We start from the raw sequence: 14,018 nt of genomic DNA, 5'->3' as shown, positions 1-14,018 counted from the left end.
AAGTAGAGAAACTGGATGGATGGGTACCACATGAAATAAACAAGCATCAGAAGAGAAATCGTCTGGAAGTTTGCCTTTCTTTGCTGCCATGACATAAAGGCAAACCATTTCTACACCATATTGTTACCTATGATGAAAAATGGATTATTTTTGACAATCGCAGGCAATTGGCACAATGATTGGATAAAGATGAAGTGCTGAAACACAGTCCAAAACTGAATAGGTCCTGAAATTGCCCAACTATAAACTTACCTATGTGATATAAGTAAACTTCCATAGCGTTTAATCTTTCATTAATAAAGTTTCCAGTTATTTGGAGCCAAAAGCATTACAATTTATGGAAAAAGGAACAAAAATAACTTTCATAAAGCACTTAAATCATGCTTTGATTTTCTTTGAATATGTTTGGCTACCTACAATATTAGGACACAGATCTTGTCTTAATTCCTAGCACCTTCTACAGTCTCTGATTTAAAATAGTTGCTTAAGAAGTGTTTGTGGAATGAATGGATCAATGAACAAATGAATGGATAAATGAATCCATAGATCAACATGATGATGTGATTGGGGGGCAGTGTAGAAAGGTTGGTTAAGAGGATAAGCTCTTGTATAGTATTTCTGGCTTCCTGTCCTGGCTCTACCACTTATTAACTGTGTGACCTTGGGTAAGTCACTTAATCTCTGTAAGACTGTTTTCCCAGGTATGAAATGGGGCTAACAACAGCATATACTTAAAATAACCTTTGTGAGGCTATTAAACATTCTATGCAAAGGGCTCAACACAGAATTTGGTACCTAATAAGCACTCACTGTGTTGGCCATTACTACTGGAGAAGAGTAGAGAACAGCCAGCAATGATTCCAGATTGTCAAGCCTGGTTGACCGGGTAAATAAAGACAAATCTGACCAAAATTCAGTGTGGAAATGGAAAAGATGATGTTCAACTTCAGATGTATAAAACAAAGCCTAAATATAGTTAGAGAATGAAGACATATTGGTTGTGTTTATACAGATAAAGTAACTCTACTTAGGTTATGATTTATATTTCAGTTACTCATCCTGAGTTTCTATAATTACAGAATTGTACTTTACAAATATAGTAATGTCAAAAGGAAGATAACTTTTGGATTGTATCCATGATGACTGAAATCCAAGGGGGTAGGAGTTGCTGAGATTTTTGCCTAAGAATGTGTTTTCAAGTGGTAATATTTAAAAACAAAATATCATGGACAAAAAAGATTTCCTTAAATGGTGTAGACACATGCAGTGTCAGTGATATAACATAGTTAAGTCTCTGAAATCCTTTGAATTCTCTTCCCAATTTAATGTTTCTTCATAAACTACTATGCAACAGAGGAAAACTATGCCAGAAATATTTAGAGGGGAAATTCTGTGTATTAGTGTCCAAGGAACCACTTTTGTTCTCCAAGTAGCCAGAATGAGTAATAAAAACCAAGCGTGAGTAGTAATATTTGTCATGCACCCTTTTTGTCCATTGCTAAAATAAAAGAGAAGATCTCATTGAACTCAGATCAGGAAATAATTCTTCCTAAGCAAATAACTTGTGAATTACTTATTGGATTTTCTTCTGTGTTTAATTTCCATTGCATGGCAATGAGTAACAGTATAAACCAAATATAAAGTCGGTTCACATTCCAGATTCCATTTTTAGATGGGCAAGAAGATTTCAAATTCTTTTATTCAATAAACTAGCTCAGTCACTGGGAAAAAATTAAATTGAAATATCTGCCTGTATCAATCTCTCTACCAACATATGGCCCCTTCAGGGACAAATTATTAGAGGCTACTCAATATGCAGCCCTATAAATAACTCCTAGTTATGTGATGGAATTTATACTTCATTGAACACGACTCTGCCTCTTTATCAATAATAATATCTTTATATTATTTCAAGATGTCTTAATACCTTGCCTTTTCTAAAAAGGATTGAAGCTCTTTGTGATTTAGGATCTCAAACCATTTTGTGGACATCGAATTATTTTTTTTTTTTTATCCAGCTTTTCCTTTTAATCAGCAATGCATATCTGAAATATCAAGATAAATTCTCAGTTGGCCTAGCTGCATCTGGGTTTTTTTCACCCTCATTTACCCTTCACACCACAGCCAGATTAATTTCCTAAAACACCATTAGCTAGATCAAGGCCAAACTCCTTAGCTGTGCTTAATATCCTTAAGCCTGATTTTGTCTCTCATGGCTTTCCTCCTCCCTGCTATCCATCTTTTTTGGGTCTCTACATATCCCTCAATCCATCTTGCACATATTACTCACACCCCTTAATTTATCTGGAATGTCATCCTATTCTCTTTCAAGTTCATCCTGTCTATACGAATTGCTTTTGATCCAACTCAAACCTGACAAACAAGATAGTGAGTGAGATTTTTGCTGTTATTCTGAATTTATACCAAAGGCCCAAAGTTGAGAATATAAGATATGAAATTATCCATTTCTAAGATCAAAGAGATGCTAATAAGCCACTAGTAGTTTGGGGACAGCTACCTCCTTAAAAGAAAGCCTTGCTGAAAGAAGCAGGAACCGGATGTGCTACGTCAACCACCTACCCACTATGAGTTGATAGAAGAATAGGAATGAGAGGCAGAAAGTTGCATGCATTAATGGTGCACAGTGCTCATAACCACTCTTGAATACCAATACTAGAACATTTTTCTAAATGGGAAGTTGTGAGCTCTGGTCAAGGTTCTTTAAGGGAATTGCTAACCAGCAAGAAAGGAGAACATGTGAGAACAGTTACTGGAAAAAAATAAAGTTACTTTTTATAGTTATACCTCCAATGAGTTGAGACTTCTAAAAAAACAGTTACATATAGCCCCCCAAAATTTATTGGCTCAATCATTCAACAAGTATTTATTAATTGCTTCCCATGTGCCAGTCACTGTGCACAGGGGATACAACTTTGACAAATCTTAAGCAGAGTCCCTGCCCTCCAGGAACTTGTAAGAGTCCAGGAGTAGCGCTAGCTCCAGGCATGGTGCTCAATGTCATCACAATTTTTTTCGCCATCTCAGATTTTCTTTCCTCTGTGTAGACTTAAATCTTAGGCAGTCTCTTCCCTCTTGAAGGCAACATGTAACAATCCTAATGGAAAGAGAGCCTCTTCCTCCTAGTTATTCTAGCAAAGTGCCAGACTGCCTTATTGACTTGACTTGGGTCAGATACAGATCCCTGAACCCGACTGGTGGATCTCAGTCATTAGTAAGGCCACCACAAATATTTGTGCAGGTTGGTCATTGCAAAAGAGGATGAGCAGGGGTTGAAATCCAGCCAAAGCCATACCATGCCTTATCCTGGCAGAGGACTGTGTCTGCTGGGAGAGGGGGCCTTTTTCTAATTCACTAAGACACAGCAGTGGTCTTGGCCATGTGTTCACCCTGGAGCAAAGGTCAGATGGACTTATTCCCATGTGGACCACATGGGCTGAGGATGGGGAAAGGACAGTTGGGGTGCCATGGCTCAGAGTCAGAAACCTGTATGCTGGGCAGGCAAAGACAACAGCTATCTACTTCATTCCTTAAAAGCATGGAAAGGCAAGGTGGTAGAGTGGACATGACCTTGGACTCTGTGTTCAAGGGACTAGGTTCTAATCCTAGTCCTGGAAGCTATGGGACATTGGGCAAATCACTTAACTAGTCCCGTAAAAGCTTGTTTCCTTTTTTATAAAATGGAGAAAATTATTATCCTACTTGCCCTACAGATGCATCGAGAGGTGGGGGAAAGATAATGTATGAGAATATGGTTTGGAAACTCTGAGTTTCTTACACATGAAAGGTATTATTATTTATTGTATCCTCTCAGATGGCACCTAGGTCATTGTTCTCACTCATTGAAGGTGCTCAGTGGGTGTTTATCAACTGGCTGGTCCATGACATGGAAGCTCACATTACTCTGAGTACTCTTCCAAAATCTTATACAAGTGAAATGTTTTGGCAAAATGTTCATTCGACATTAAAATTCAAAGATTCCAGGAATCTGTGAAGCAAGCTGTCTTTTGACCTCATTATCTGGACTCAATTTAAATACTGCTTCCTCGGGGAAAATGTCGTGGACCATCCCCCCACCTCCTGATCAGGGCAGAGCCTCCAACCTGCTTCACACACTTAACACTGTCTTCCAACAACTGTGAAATTCTGTTTCATGTCTGTCTTCCTGAACTGACCCGGAACTCCACTGGACGGGCACCCTGGCTGTGTAGTTTGCTGTTGTATCACCTTGGACATGGCACATAGTAGGAAATCAAGAAATACTTAGCCAATGAATGGGTAAATTTGTAGGAACAAGGTCAAGTGGACTAGGAAACATACATCAAATTTTCCCTTTCTGTTCTCCTAATGTCTTTCTCCAAGCCCTCCATCGACCACATCCTCATGACTTCTGGAACCTGTGCTAAGTAAAGAAAGAATGACCAGTTGACTGAATGTGCCCGTCCAGTCAATGCTTATTTGGAAATACAATCCATTCACTCTGACCTATGTAAGCAGTGTCTCAAAAATGCAGAACAAATGTAGTAATTTCAAGACCCTGTAATCATAAATTTATTCTAGAATAATAGTTCTAAATGTCATACCCTTTTATATCCTGGTATGCCCTAATGCTCCTATCTGACTTGAAGCCATGACAGAACTAGGCAGTCATTCCCGGAAACATATACATTACTCCAAGCCAGAAATTAGATTAAAGTAGTTCAGAGGGGAAAGGAAATGTTAGAGACAAATCATTCTCTCCTCTTACCCACCTCCACCCTGAATTTCATTTACATAATGCAGCTCTTAGCACAAATGAAATGAGTCAGCGTCAGGGAAGACAAACTGAAACATGACTTCCATATCAAAGGCAGTTATTTTTCTTTCTGTCAGCCTGCAGCGGACAAGTGATTTTCTAAGTAATACAAATTTTAAAAAATAGAGGCCAATATCCAGTTAGATCATAAATACCTGTTGTGTGCAGAATTTTTATTTTATTTTTAATTGTGATAAAATACTTACAACATTTACCATCTTAACCATTTTCAAGTGTACAAGTCTGGTAATGTTAAGTCTTTGTCATGCTGCATCACATCAGGAGTTCCTATAGATTTAGGTTATATCACTATTAGTTGTACTGAATTTGATGACTAGCTTAAGGTAGTGACAGAGCTCTCCTTTGTAACTATGTTTTTCTCTTTCTAATTAGCAAATAATTTGTGGGACAATTTCATAACATTTTGGGAATATCCTGTTTCCCATAAATCTAATAAGTACTGGTTTTAGCATCCATTAGTGATCCTTGCTTGAATCAATGCTTTCACAGATGTTTACAAAAAGCTGACTTTCTAAGTCTGTCATTCTGCATTTAAAACTAGCCAGCATTCTTTTATAAAGAGCTTTCCCTCATCAAATGGGGATGAACTATAGTCCCACATAAAAAGGCAAGGTAAATGCCTAATTCTTTCCCTTGAATAACCAATTTTCAGAATAAGAAGTTAGTGTAACAGTCATCTCCAGTGGTAGCAAAAGAGTTTTCCCCCCCTTTTCATTGAGTATCATGGACTTGTGGATTTTTATTTGTTCAGTGTATTCTTATCGATCCTCCAATTATCTCAAATTTGGCCAGGAGAAACCCCTTCAAGCGCTCACCTCTTTGATATGCCCTCATTAGTCTGTGCATTTCCTTCCTTTCTGGTACAACATGATGTCCCAGGTCACTGTAAATTTCACTGCCACAATGTGGAGTCAGCTGTTTTCTCCAAGGAGTTTCTGTCAATGGGGAATGATATTTAGAAATCAAAATCTGGATGCTTATTGCTTCTGGGGTGTCATTTCATCTCTACCCAATGGGCAGAGGTTGGAACTGACTTTAGAAATCGTGAGTTCATATTAAGTAATTTTTAAAAATTCTAATGAACCCTAATGAATGTAGGGTTCCTAAAGGAGGTAGGATTTGATTGTCTCCTGGTCAATCAAGAGAGGAGGTTGTGGAAGTAAAAGGTGAGGAATGAAAACTTACAGAAAGCTGACTTCAAAGCAACAGGAAGAAAGGAAGGATGGAGGATGTCATGGATTTATGTCCTAGCTCTGCCACATATGTGATCTTATATAAATTACTTTTCTTTTTTGAGTCTCAGATTTCCCTTTTCAAGTGGAGATACCAATTCCTCCCATGCTTCCCTCTGAAGTTATTGTGAGCATCAAAGAAAATGACTACCATTTGTGGTACTATTATGGAGACATACACACATACTGGTGTAGATATATGAATCCTGAATGACTATACAAGAAACTGGTAACAATAATTGCCTAAGGCACATGAAGTTAGGAGTTAGGGAGAGATTTTTCACCACGTATCTTTTTATATTGTTTGAATATTTTTCTTGAGGATGAAAAAACAATGTAGGTAGGTAATGAATTTGAAAGAGCTTTATAAATCACAAAGCAGCACACCAATATTAGGAGTTTGTTGTTACCATTAATATTATCCACTAGCAACAAGAAATCGAAACTGGGTCTTTGATTATTTAATGATGTAAAAGTTGAGTAAGTTAATTTATTATGCCCATCGTTGGAATATTGACTCTATTTTAAAAATCACACTTTGGAATAATCAATGACATTGGAAAATATTCAAGCTGAGTGAAAAAAATATAACAATTGTATAGGTGAATGATTTCCAATTTTGTGTGTTCCCTGTGTAAACACACATGCACCAAGAGACAAAAGACTGGAAGGAATCACCCTCAATGCTTTGACGGGGAAAAAGGGCATATAAAATGTCACTTTTCTTAGTTATATTTTCGGTATATTCCACATTTTCTACAATGAATTAATAAATGCTACTTGGAAAGGGGAAAAGTTACAGTTACACTTTCTAACTTCGTCGGAAAGAATTTTTTAAAACTTCGTTGACAGTGATTTGTACAGCAAGACGGGAGGAGAAAGAAGAGCAAGCGTGGGAAGAGCAAAGGGAAGAATGGAAACCGGCCAGTCGTCCCCGCGTGGAATAAGAGCTCCAAGGAGAGGCGAGACGGATGCAGACCTCCCTACGCCTAGAGCGGCCACGGAGGGAAAGAGACACTTCCGGGGCGGGGCTGCCGGGTCCCTTCCTTTCCGCGGGGGGAATGTGGGCCGCTCGCAACATTAAGGTTCGCGATTGCTTGGCTGCAGCTTCCATCATTCTGAGACGGTGCCTAAGGGTGGCGGCGACCATGGCCAAAAGCAAATTCGAGTACGTCAGGGAGTTCGAGGCTGACGACACCTGCCTGCCCCACTGCTGGGTGGTAGTGCGACTGGACGGCAGGAATTTCCATCGGTGAGCGAGCTTGGCTCGGGGCCGCGTGGTGCGCCCGCGCTTCCGGGGACTCCCGCACCTACTGTCGCAATCCCCCCTACCCTGCTCACGGTTACCGGGGTAACGCGGCAGCCAATGAGTGCGCGACACTGAGCATCACCGTGTTGTGTCGGCTACCACTGTGCTTGAACGCGGGCTAGTCAGGGTAGTTAAATTGCGGGGTGGAAAGGGTGGGGAAGGTATGCTCCTCTGGTGAGGAGCCGGCTTGTAGTGCCCGTATTAAGTGAGCAGAGACCTGTTAGCAAGGACCCGGTGGAAAAAGCCCCTCCCCGGTGCAGTACTTAAGCTCTTCAGTTGGTTGTCCGGCTATTCTGCTAGCTATCTTTTCATGCTCACTGCTCAGAGGTCTGTGTAAATCTTGCTGTGGGCAACACTTTACAGTATTGTCCATTTTTCATTATCAGTCACAGACCACATGGACTGGATTCAAGAAAGAGTCAGAAAAAAGGAATTACTCTGAAACTATGTACATCTATTCATCAATTTTTTAAAAGATGAGAATTTAATTTTTGAAAAGAGCTGCATTTTTAATAAGGATCATTGTAACTAACGTTTATTGAGCGCTTACTAGGAGCCAGGCATCATTACATTTGTTTTCTTCTCCCTAACCTTCAGGACAACCCGATGAGGTAAATACTCTTTATCCCCATTTCACAGAAAGGGGAGTCGACGCTTCGCAATTATGTCCCTTTTTCTCCGTTGGTCAGGGCAAGAACTGGAGTTCTTAAGGAAATGGGTTAGGTTGCGGCTAGTGGAGTGTTTGGGGGTCACAGTAGCTTTATCTTTGAACAGTCTCTGTGATCTGTATTGTTAATGACAAGCTGTCTTCTATCCATTCCCTACTCCCTCTTCTCCTCCTCCTATGAAGGTTTGCTGAAAAGCACAGCTTTGCAAAACCTAATGACAGCCGTGCTCTCCACCTGATGACCAAATGTGCCCAGACCGTAATGGAAGAACTGGAGGGTATTGTGATTGCATATGGACAGAGTGATGAATACAGCTTTGTGTTCAAGCGGAAAAGCAATTGGTTTAAAAGAAGAGCCAGGTAAGTCCACAACCTCGTTCCTTTCTTCAGAATATTTCCTACCAGCCTCTGGTTTTCTGTTTATCTTAATAGCAGACTTATAGACTACAGATGATGTCTGCAGTGTTAACAGCTGCAGAGTGTATGTATATTTCCTGTTTAGACTGTTGTACTTCCACCTGATATCTGAACGTTACATATACATCTTTATCTAATTCTTTCACCTTCATACCCCATCAACTAAGTTTCTCGACTGACCTAGTGTTGAACATTAGAACTAGAAACAGAGACCATAAGAATGTAATATTAATGATTCATAGGTTAGCTTTAGCCAGTGACAGTTTTTAAATGCATTGCAATATTATTTAAACTTTTAATTAAGGAGTATCTCAGTATAAAATAGACAAATATGATACTTGATTTGGCAGCATTTTAAAACTCTTTACAGGAAACAAATCATATAATGAATTGGTATGTTTTTAAGTCTTCTTCCAAGACTAAAAACAAAACAAAACTCTTGAACCATAAATTCATATCACATCCTACAGAGAAAAATTTGGTATTGGTAAATTACTTAATAGGACTGGAAGACGAGGCAGGCTGCGTTCAAAATACGTAACTGAGATATTGAAAAGTTTTTCTTGGCCAAATGCATTTTATCTCTTGGTTTGCTGAACAGTTTGTGTAATCTCTCTGTTGCACCCACAGGCCCTATCATGGTGTTGAATTAATACGGTGTGTTTTCTCTTTTCTTGCTCCACCCAATGTGCCTTACATTTCTAAGTAAGTTCATGACTCACGTGGCCTCCCAGTTCGCCTCCAGCTATGTGTTTTATTGGCGGGATTACTTTAAGGACCAGCCTCTTCTGTATCCCCCAGGCTTTGATGGAAGAGTTGTGGTGTATCCCAGCAATCAGACCTTAAGGGACTACCTCAGCTGGCGGCAAGCAGATTGTAAGTGGCACCAAATAAACAGATGTAGTTAAACCACCAATTCCATGCACTGAAGGTGTTGATCTGATACAGGTTTGGCTCACATGGGTTTTGTATGGAATGCAGTATTTAAAATTTTTTTTGATTAGTTAAAAATATTTGAAAAATTGGGAGATTTCATGTAAAAACTCCCTATCTCCAGGTTTCTTGGAAAAATCAGAAGATGTGCTAATACTGGATGTACGTTTCTACTTAGTATTGGACAGAGCCTGTGCACAGGCAGCTGTCTTTACACACAAAGCTACACACTTGCACAAGCCAGGGTGCCAGTCTCTGCCATTCCCTGGTGCTCCCTGGGGTCACCCACTACATTACACATTTATGTTCATGCCAGGCTCAGTGGGTATTTGAGTTGTGACCCTTACCTTATGTTACTGTGATGATGTTTGTGAGGCTTTTACTCATTTGGTATATTTTGATTGTGCCAGAGGAACTGGAAGAGAGATTGGAATAATATAAATAAAATAACTTTGAAAGTATTCCTAAGATTAGTGTACAAGTTAACAGATTTATGTAAAGCATAACTGAAATGATCAAATAAAACTGTTGTTAGGAAGTCAGTTTTTTCTGTGTACCCCTTTTCTTTGTGCTCCCTATGTAAGACAAGTCACTAAATGTCTCTGAGATCTCTTTAAGAGGAGAGGGCCAGGGCTCTAACTGTGAATATTGAATAAAGGTTTTATTTATTTATACACACGTTTTTATATATATATATGAACATTGTTATTTTGTTCTCCTCACAGGTCACATCAATAATCTCTATAATACAGTTTTCTGGACACTTATACAACAGTCTGGACTAACACCAGGACAAGCCCAAGAGAGATTACAGGTATAAAGATCTTACTACGTTAATACTTAGCTGGGGACAGTTTGCTGTAGGTTCTGCCATAACATTTTTTTAATGTTCCCTTTACATTCTTTTTTAGCTCCCTTTACAGCTTTGTTTTGAAAAGATATAAAAAATCGTAATAGTAGCAGCTCTGCTCTTGCCTGCTCTGTAAATCTGGATGAGTTACTGCTTTTCCCTGAGCCGTCGTGTCCTCAGCTGGAAAATGCAAGTAACGACACTGGCACTGCATTCCCAGTGCTCACACGTGGCTGGAGCTGTGTACTGGCCGCCTTGTGTAGACGGGGAATGTGCTCTTTTTTGTCAGTCCTACCAGCCTCTTTCCTCATTGTCATTCCCTACTGGGCACCTGTAGTTTCTTGGGTTTATGACCCCTGTGTGTGGTAAGAGTCCATGCTCTCCAGGGTGAATAACCACACTCAAATCATGTTTCTGTTTAATTTTATCCACTCTGCCTCAGTGCTTTATAGGTAAAATATAAAAAACAGTAGCTCCTACCTCAGGTTTATGGTGAGACTTCAATGCCATGATGCATGTAAAACACCTAGAATAATAGAAGCACATTGTAAATGCTTAATAAATACTGGTTTTATTAGATAACAGTAATAAAAAAGTGTTACTTGTAGAATGACTAACTCTGAAATGAGGTAATCTGTTGTAACCGTTCCTAATATTAATACAATGCATGATACATTGTAATTACTAAGTAAATGGTTGCCATTTTTTAAAATACTAATGATGAAGATATATAGCAATGATAGGAATACCAGTGGGTATATCCAGGTTTGGGAGAGCCAAGTTCAGAAGTTGATTCTTAGGAGAATGAGGACAACCTTCAACCTTGAGCAGTTTGTATAATCTTTCTAAGCCGCAGTTTTCTTATCTCTAAAATGGGGATAGTTGTGATAATCCCGTAAGAAACATAAAGTGCCTTGTACATGATAGGTATTCAGTTACTATTAGTTCCTCCCACTCCTTCACAATCTTGACTTGTGAAGCCAGGGTTTGCTACAGAAGAGGATTTTATGAATGTAGACATCTAAAGATTTGAATTGCTCTTAAAATGAAAATTCATTAGTGACTCTGAGATGTTTGAGAAAATCCTGCCACTTCTCGATCTGTTTGTGCAAGTTTAGATAGCAGGTCAAATGGATGGTAATGTTAAGGGAGAAAGAAGACATTCAAAGCTTTTTATATCTCTCTTTTTATTTCCTCAGGGAACTCTTGCAGCAGAAAAGAATGAGATTTTGTTTTCTGAATTCAACATCAACTACAATAATGAGCCGCCAATGTATAGGAAAGGGACTGTGTTAATATGGCAGAAGGTAATGTTGTTATGTTCAAAGCAAAACGGAAATCAGGAAACAAGAGGGCCTGTGCCCATCCCAAGCATTGTCCTGCCTGCTCCCCATATGCTGATGTGACTTTAGTCGCTAACATAAACTAGATCCTTTCCAAAAGGAGATGCTGTCGATTCTTATTTTGGGTGCTCATTTTGTCAGTCTGGAATTTCCTGTATGTAAGTAGAATTGCAGAATATATTATTTTTCTGTGTCATAAGCTCTCCCTGTAGCAAATAAAACCCTTTCAGAAGGGGATAGGAGGACTTTTGCATTTACAGAATATTGGAAAAATACTTCCTCCCACACTGGATAATACCATTAAGTGGTCCATCCATCCCATGACAACTATAATATGAGGCACTAAGAGATGTTGTATGTGATATCTGTAAATTATTTTCAGAAATTTTATGAGATTCCCCCCACATGCATACTTAACCTTAACATTCTGTAATAAGTCTGTACATTTACCTAAATCCTTAATTCTACCATTATTTTCTCTCTTTACCCATTCTTGAGCATAATCATTTCTCTAAATTTATTTCCTTCTATGTAGTTTTTTTCTGAAATGCACGTTTTCAAGTACTAAAGCCTACCTTTGAGAGCTAGTCATTCCCCTGGCAATTTCACCTTCCGTATTAGCATTTTCAAAACACATTTGTTCTTTGGCACAAACTTAGATACTTCTTCATGCAGGTGGGAGAAGAGAAATACCTTTAATTCTATAGTGATTGCGAATGGGGAACATGTCAGATCCCTTCTTTCTTCCTAAGATTTCTTTTCAGAATATGGTAACATAACCTTTTTTAAAGTATTTTTAATTATAAAGAACTTCATGCATATTGATACATATATATGTACATACATAAAAAAATCTGGCAGTCAGAAGTATATAAAGTAAAAAAGTGAACTTCCCCCACATCTTCCTTTTTTCTCCCAATCCTCCTCTTGAGTTAACAATTATCACTATTTTCCTTTTACCTGTAGGTGGATGAAGTCATGACAAAAGAAGTTAAGCTGCCAGCAGAAATGGAAGGAAAAAAGATGGCAGTGACCCGGACCAGGAATAAGCCAGTGCCCTTGCACTGCGATATCATTGGGGATGCTTTCTGGAAGGAACATCCGGAGATCCTAGAGGAAGACAGCTGACCCTTTGCTCTTTAGTTCTGGTGTGCTTAACCATCCAAGCCCACCTCCACCAGGTCTCCTTGCCTTCGGTGCCCTAACATCCCGACCACCCGGAACACTGTGCCCGGAATGGCATGACTCAAGTTGGGAGAGGAACAGGGAAGGAGGGGATGGATGGGGGTGGTGTATCTTGTTCTGCTTAAGCAGAACACTTTTTTTTTTTTTTTTAAACAGTGTTGGAACATGGTTCCTTTGGTAGAAGTACATTTTTTAAAAAATCGTGGTACTATTTTTATAAAGCAAGAGCTGTTTCATGCCTTGCAGAATGAATCATTTTTAGATTCTGACATAAATCTTATAAAAACCTGTCGGCTCTTTTCACCTATGATAAAAGAGGAGCCCAAACTTTATCACCCACCTCTTCTTAACTAGAGAACCCAGTGACCTTGAAAATCTCACCTTTGCCACCCATCTGCTTGCATTCGTCTTTGGCAGAGCTGAAGATAAACATGGGTTAATGCCTGCATGATGCCTCTGAATTCAGGAATTACAGGGAAAATCAGAGCTCCGTGCCAGCCTCCAGGATGGCAACTTTGGCTGAACAAATGGGTAGTGGTTTGCAGGACCTCAGGTACACATTCTGTGGATTGACTTAATGGAGTTGTCAGGATGATCATCATCTTCTTCCTGGGGACATAGTTTCCAAGGCCACTGTGAGATACGTGAGAGAACGAAAACGTGAGAATGAATGAGGATGGAGAACGATTTACTTCATGTCCTGTAGAGACTTCACTTTTAAAACTCATTTTCCTATGGACCTCCTGGAAAGATTTTCAGGTAGCCTCTATATAATCAGAACAATGACATTTGAGTCATGTCCCTTGGGGTCACAAGTAGCAGGTGTCAAAGTCATAATAAGGCCACCTGCTGCTGGGTCAGTGGAGGTGGGTGAGGGACAGTAGAGGTCATTGCTCGTTGCCAAGGTGTTGGCCTCTGAGCCGGGAGGTAGTGGGAGTAGGTGGTGAGAGAACTCACGTTTCCTCTTGTCCCTGTTTCATATTTTAGAGGAAAAAGATTATCTGGCTCTATTAAGAATTAAGAGACAGCCCATGTCCCAGTGCCTGGCCTTGCGTTGCAGAATTTACAGCCAAGAATTTTTGAAAGGGTGACGGCTGGCCTCATCCTTCACTAATTGACACCCCATCTGTCGATGCCATTTTTCTCCTTCCTGTTCTCCCAACTCTTCGGGAATAGGAGATATGGTTTTTGTTTGGTAATTGCTAAAATCTCTGGGGAAAAAAAAAGTGTCAACTCCCTTGGTCTACT

The 14,018-nt window shown here is 39.5% G+C and overlaps 1 protein-coding gene across 2 annotated transcripts; it reads left to right on the top strand.

The window, feature by feature from the left end:
* The first annotated feature begins 6,962 nt into the window (after positions 1-6,962).
* Positions 6,963-14,018, top strand: THG1L (tRNA-histidine guanylyltransferase 1 like). 2 transcript variants are annotated; one of them, XM_069484306.1, is made up of 6 exons: positions 6,963-7,318; positions 8,226-8,402; positions 9,166-9,335; positions 10,118-10,206; positions 11,442-11,549; positions 12,552-14,018. In XM_069484306.1, exons 1-6 carry the CDS (start codon positions 7,038-7,040, stop codon positions 12,711-12,713), a joined length of 987 nt encoding a protein of 328 aa, XP_069340407.1. In that variant the 5' UTR covers positions 6,963-7,037; the 3' UTR covers positions 12,714-14,018. The 2 variants fall into 2 exon arrangements, with proteins under 2 accessions (XP_069340407.1, XP_069340408.1); XM_069484307.1 differs by lacking the exon at positions 6,963-7,318 and having other exon boundaries at positions 8,272-8,402; positions 9,261-9,335.

Source organism: Eulemur rufifrons, chromosome 10 (assembly GCF_041146395.1).
Source record: "Eulemur rufifrons isolate Redbay chromosome 10, OSU_ERuf_1, whole genome shotgun sequence".
Taxonomy (NCBI): domain Eukaryota; kingdom Metazoa; phylum Chordata; class Mammalia; order Primates; family Lemuridae; genus Eulemur; species Eulemur rufifrons.
This window is presented reverse-complemented; position numbering and strand designations above follow the sequence as displayed.

What these genes read in the sequence shown, in the direction of transcription:
- THG1L (XM_069484306.1), top strand. Translation starts at nt 7,038, where the DNA reads ATGCAGACCTCCCTACGCCTAGAGCGGCCACGGAGGGAAAGAGACACT. An exon ending in GACGGCAGGAATTTCCATCG is followed by an intron (nt 7,319 to 8,225) that starts GTGAGCGAGCTT and finishes CCTCCTATGAAG; the next exon opens with GTTTGCTGAAAAGCACAGCT. An exon ending in AAGCCCAAGAGAGATTACAG is followed by an intron (nt 10,207 to 11,441) that starts GTATAAAGATCT and finishes TTATTTCCTCAG; the next exon opens with GGAACTCTTGCAGCAGAAAA.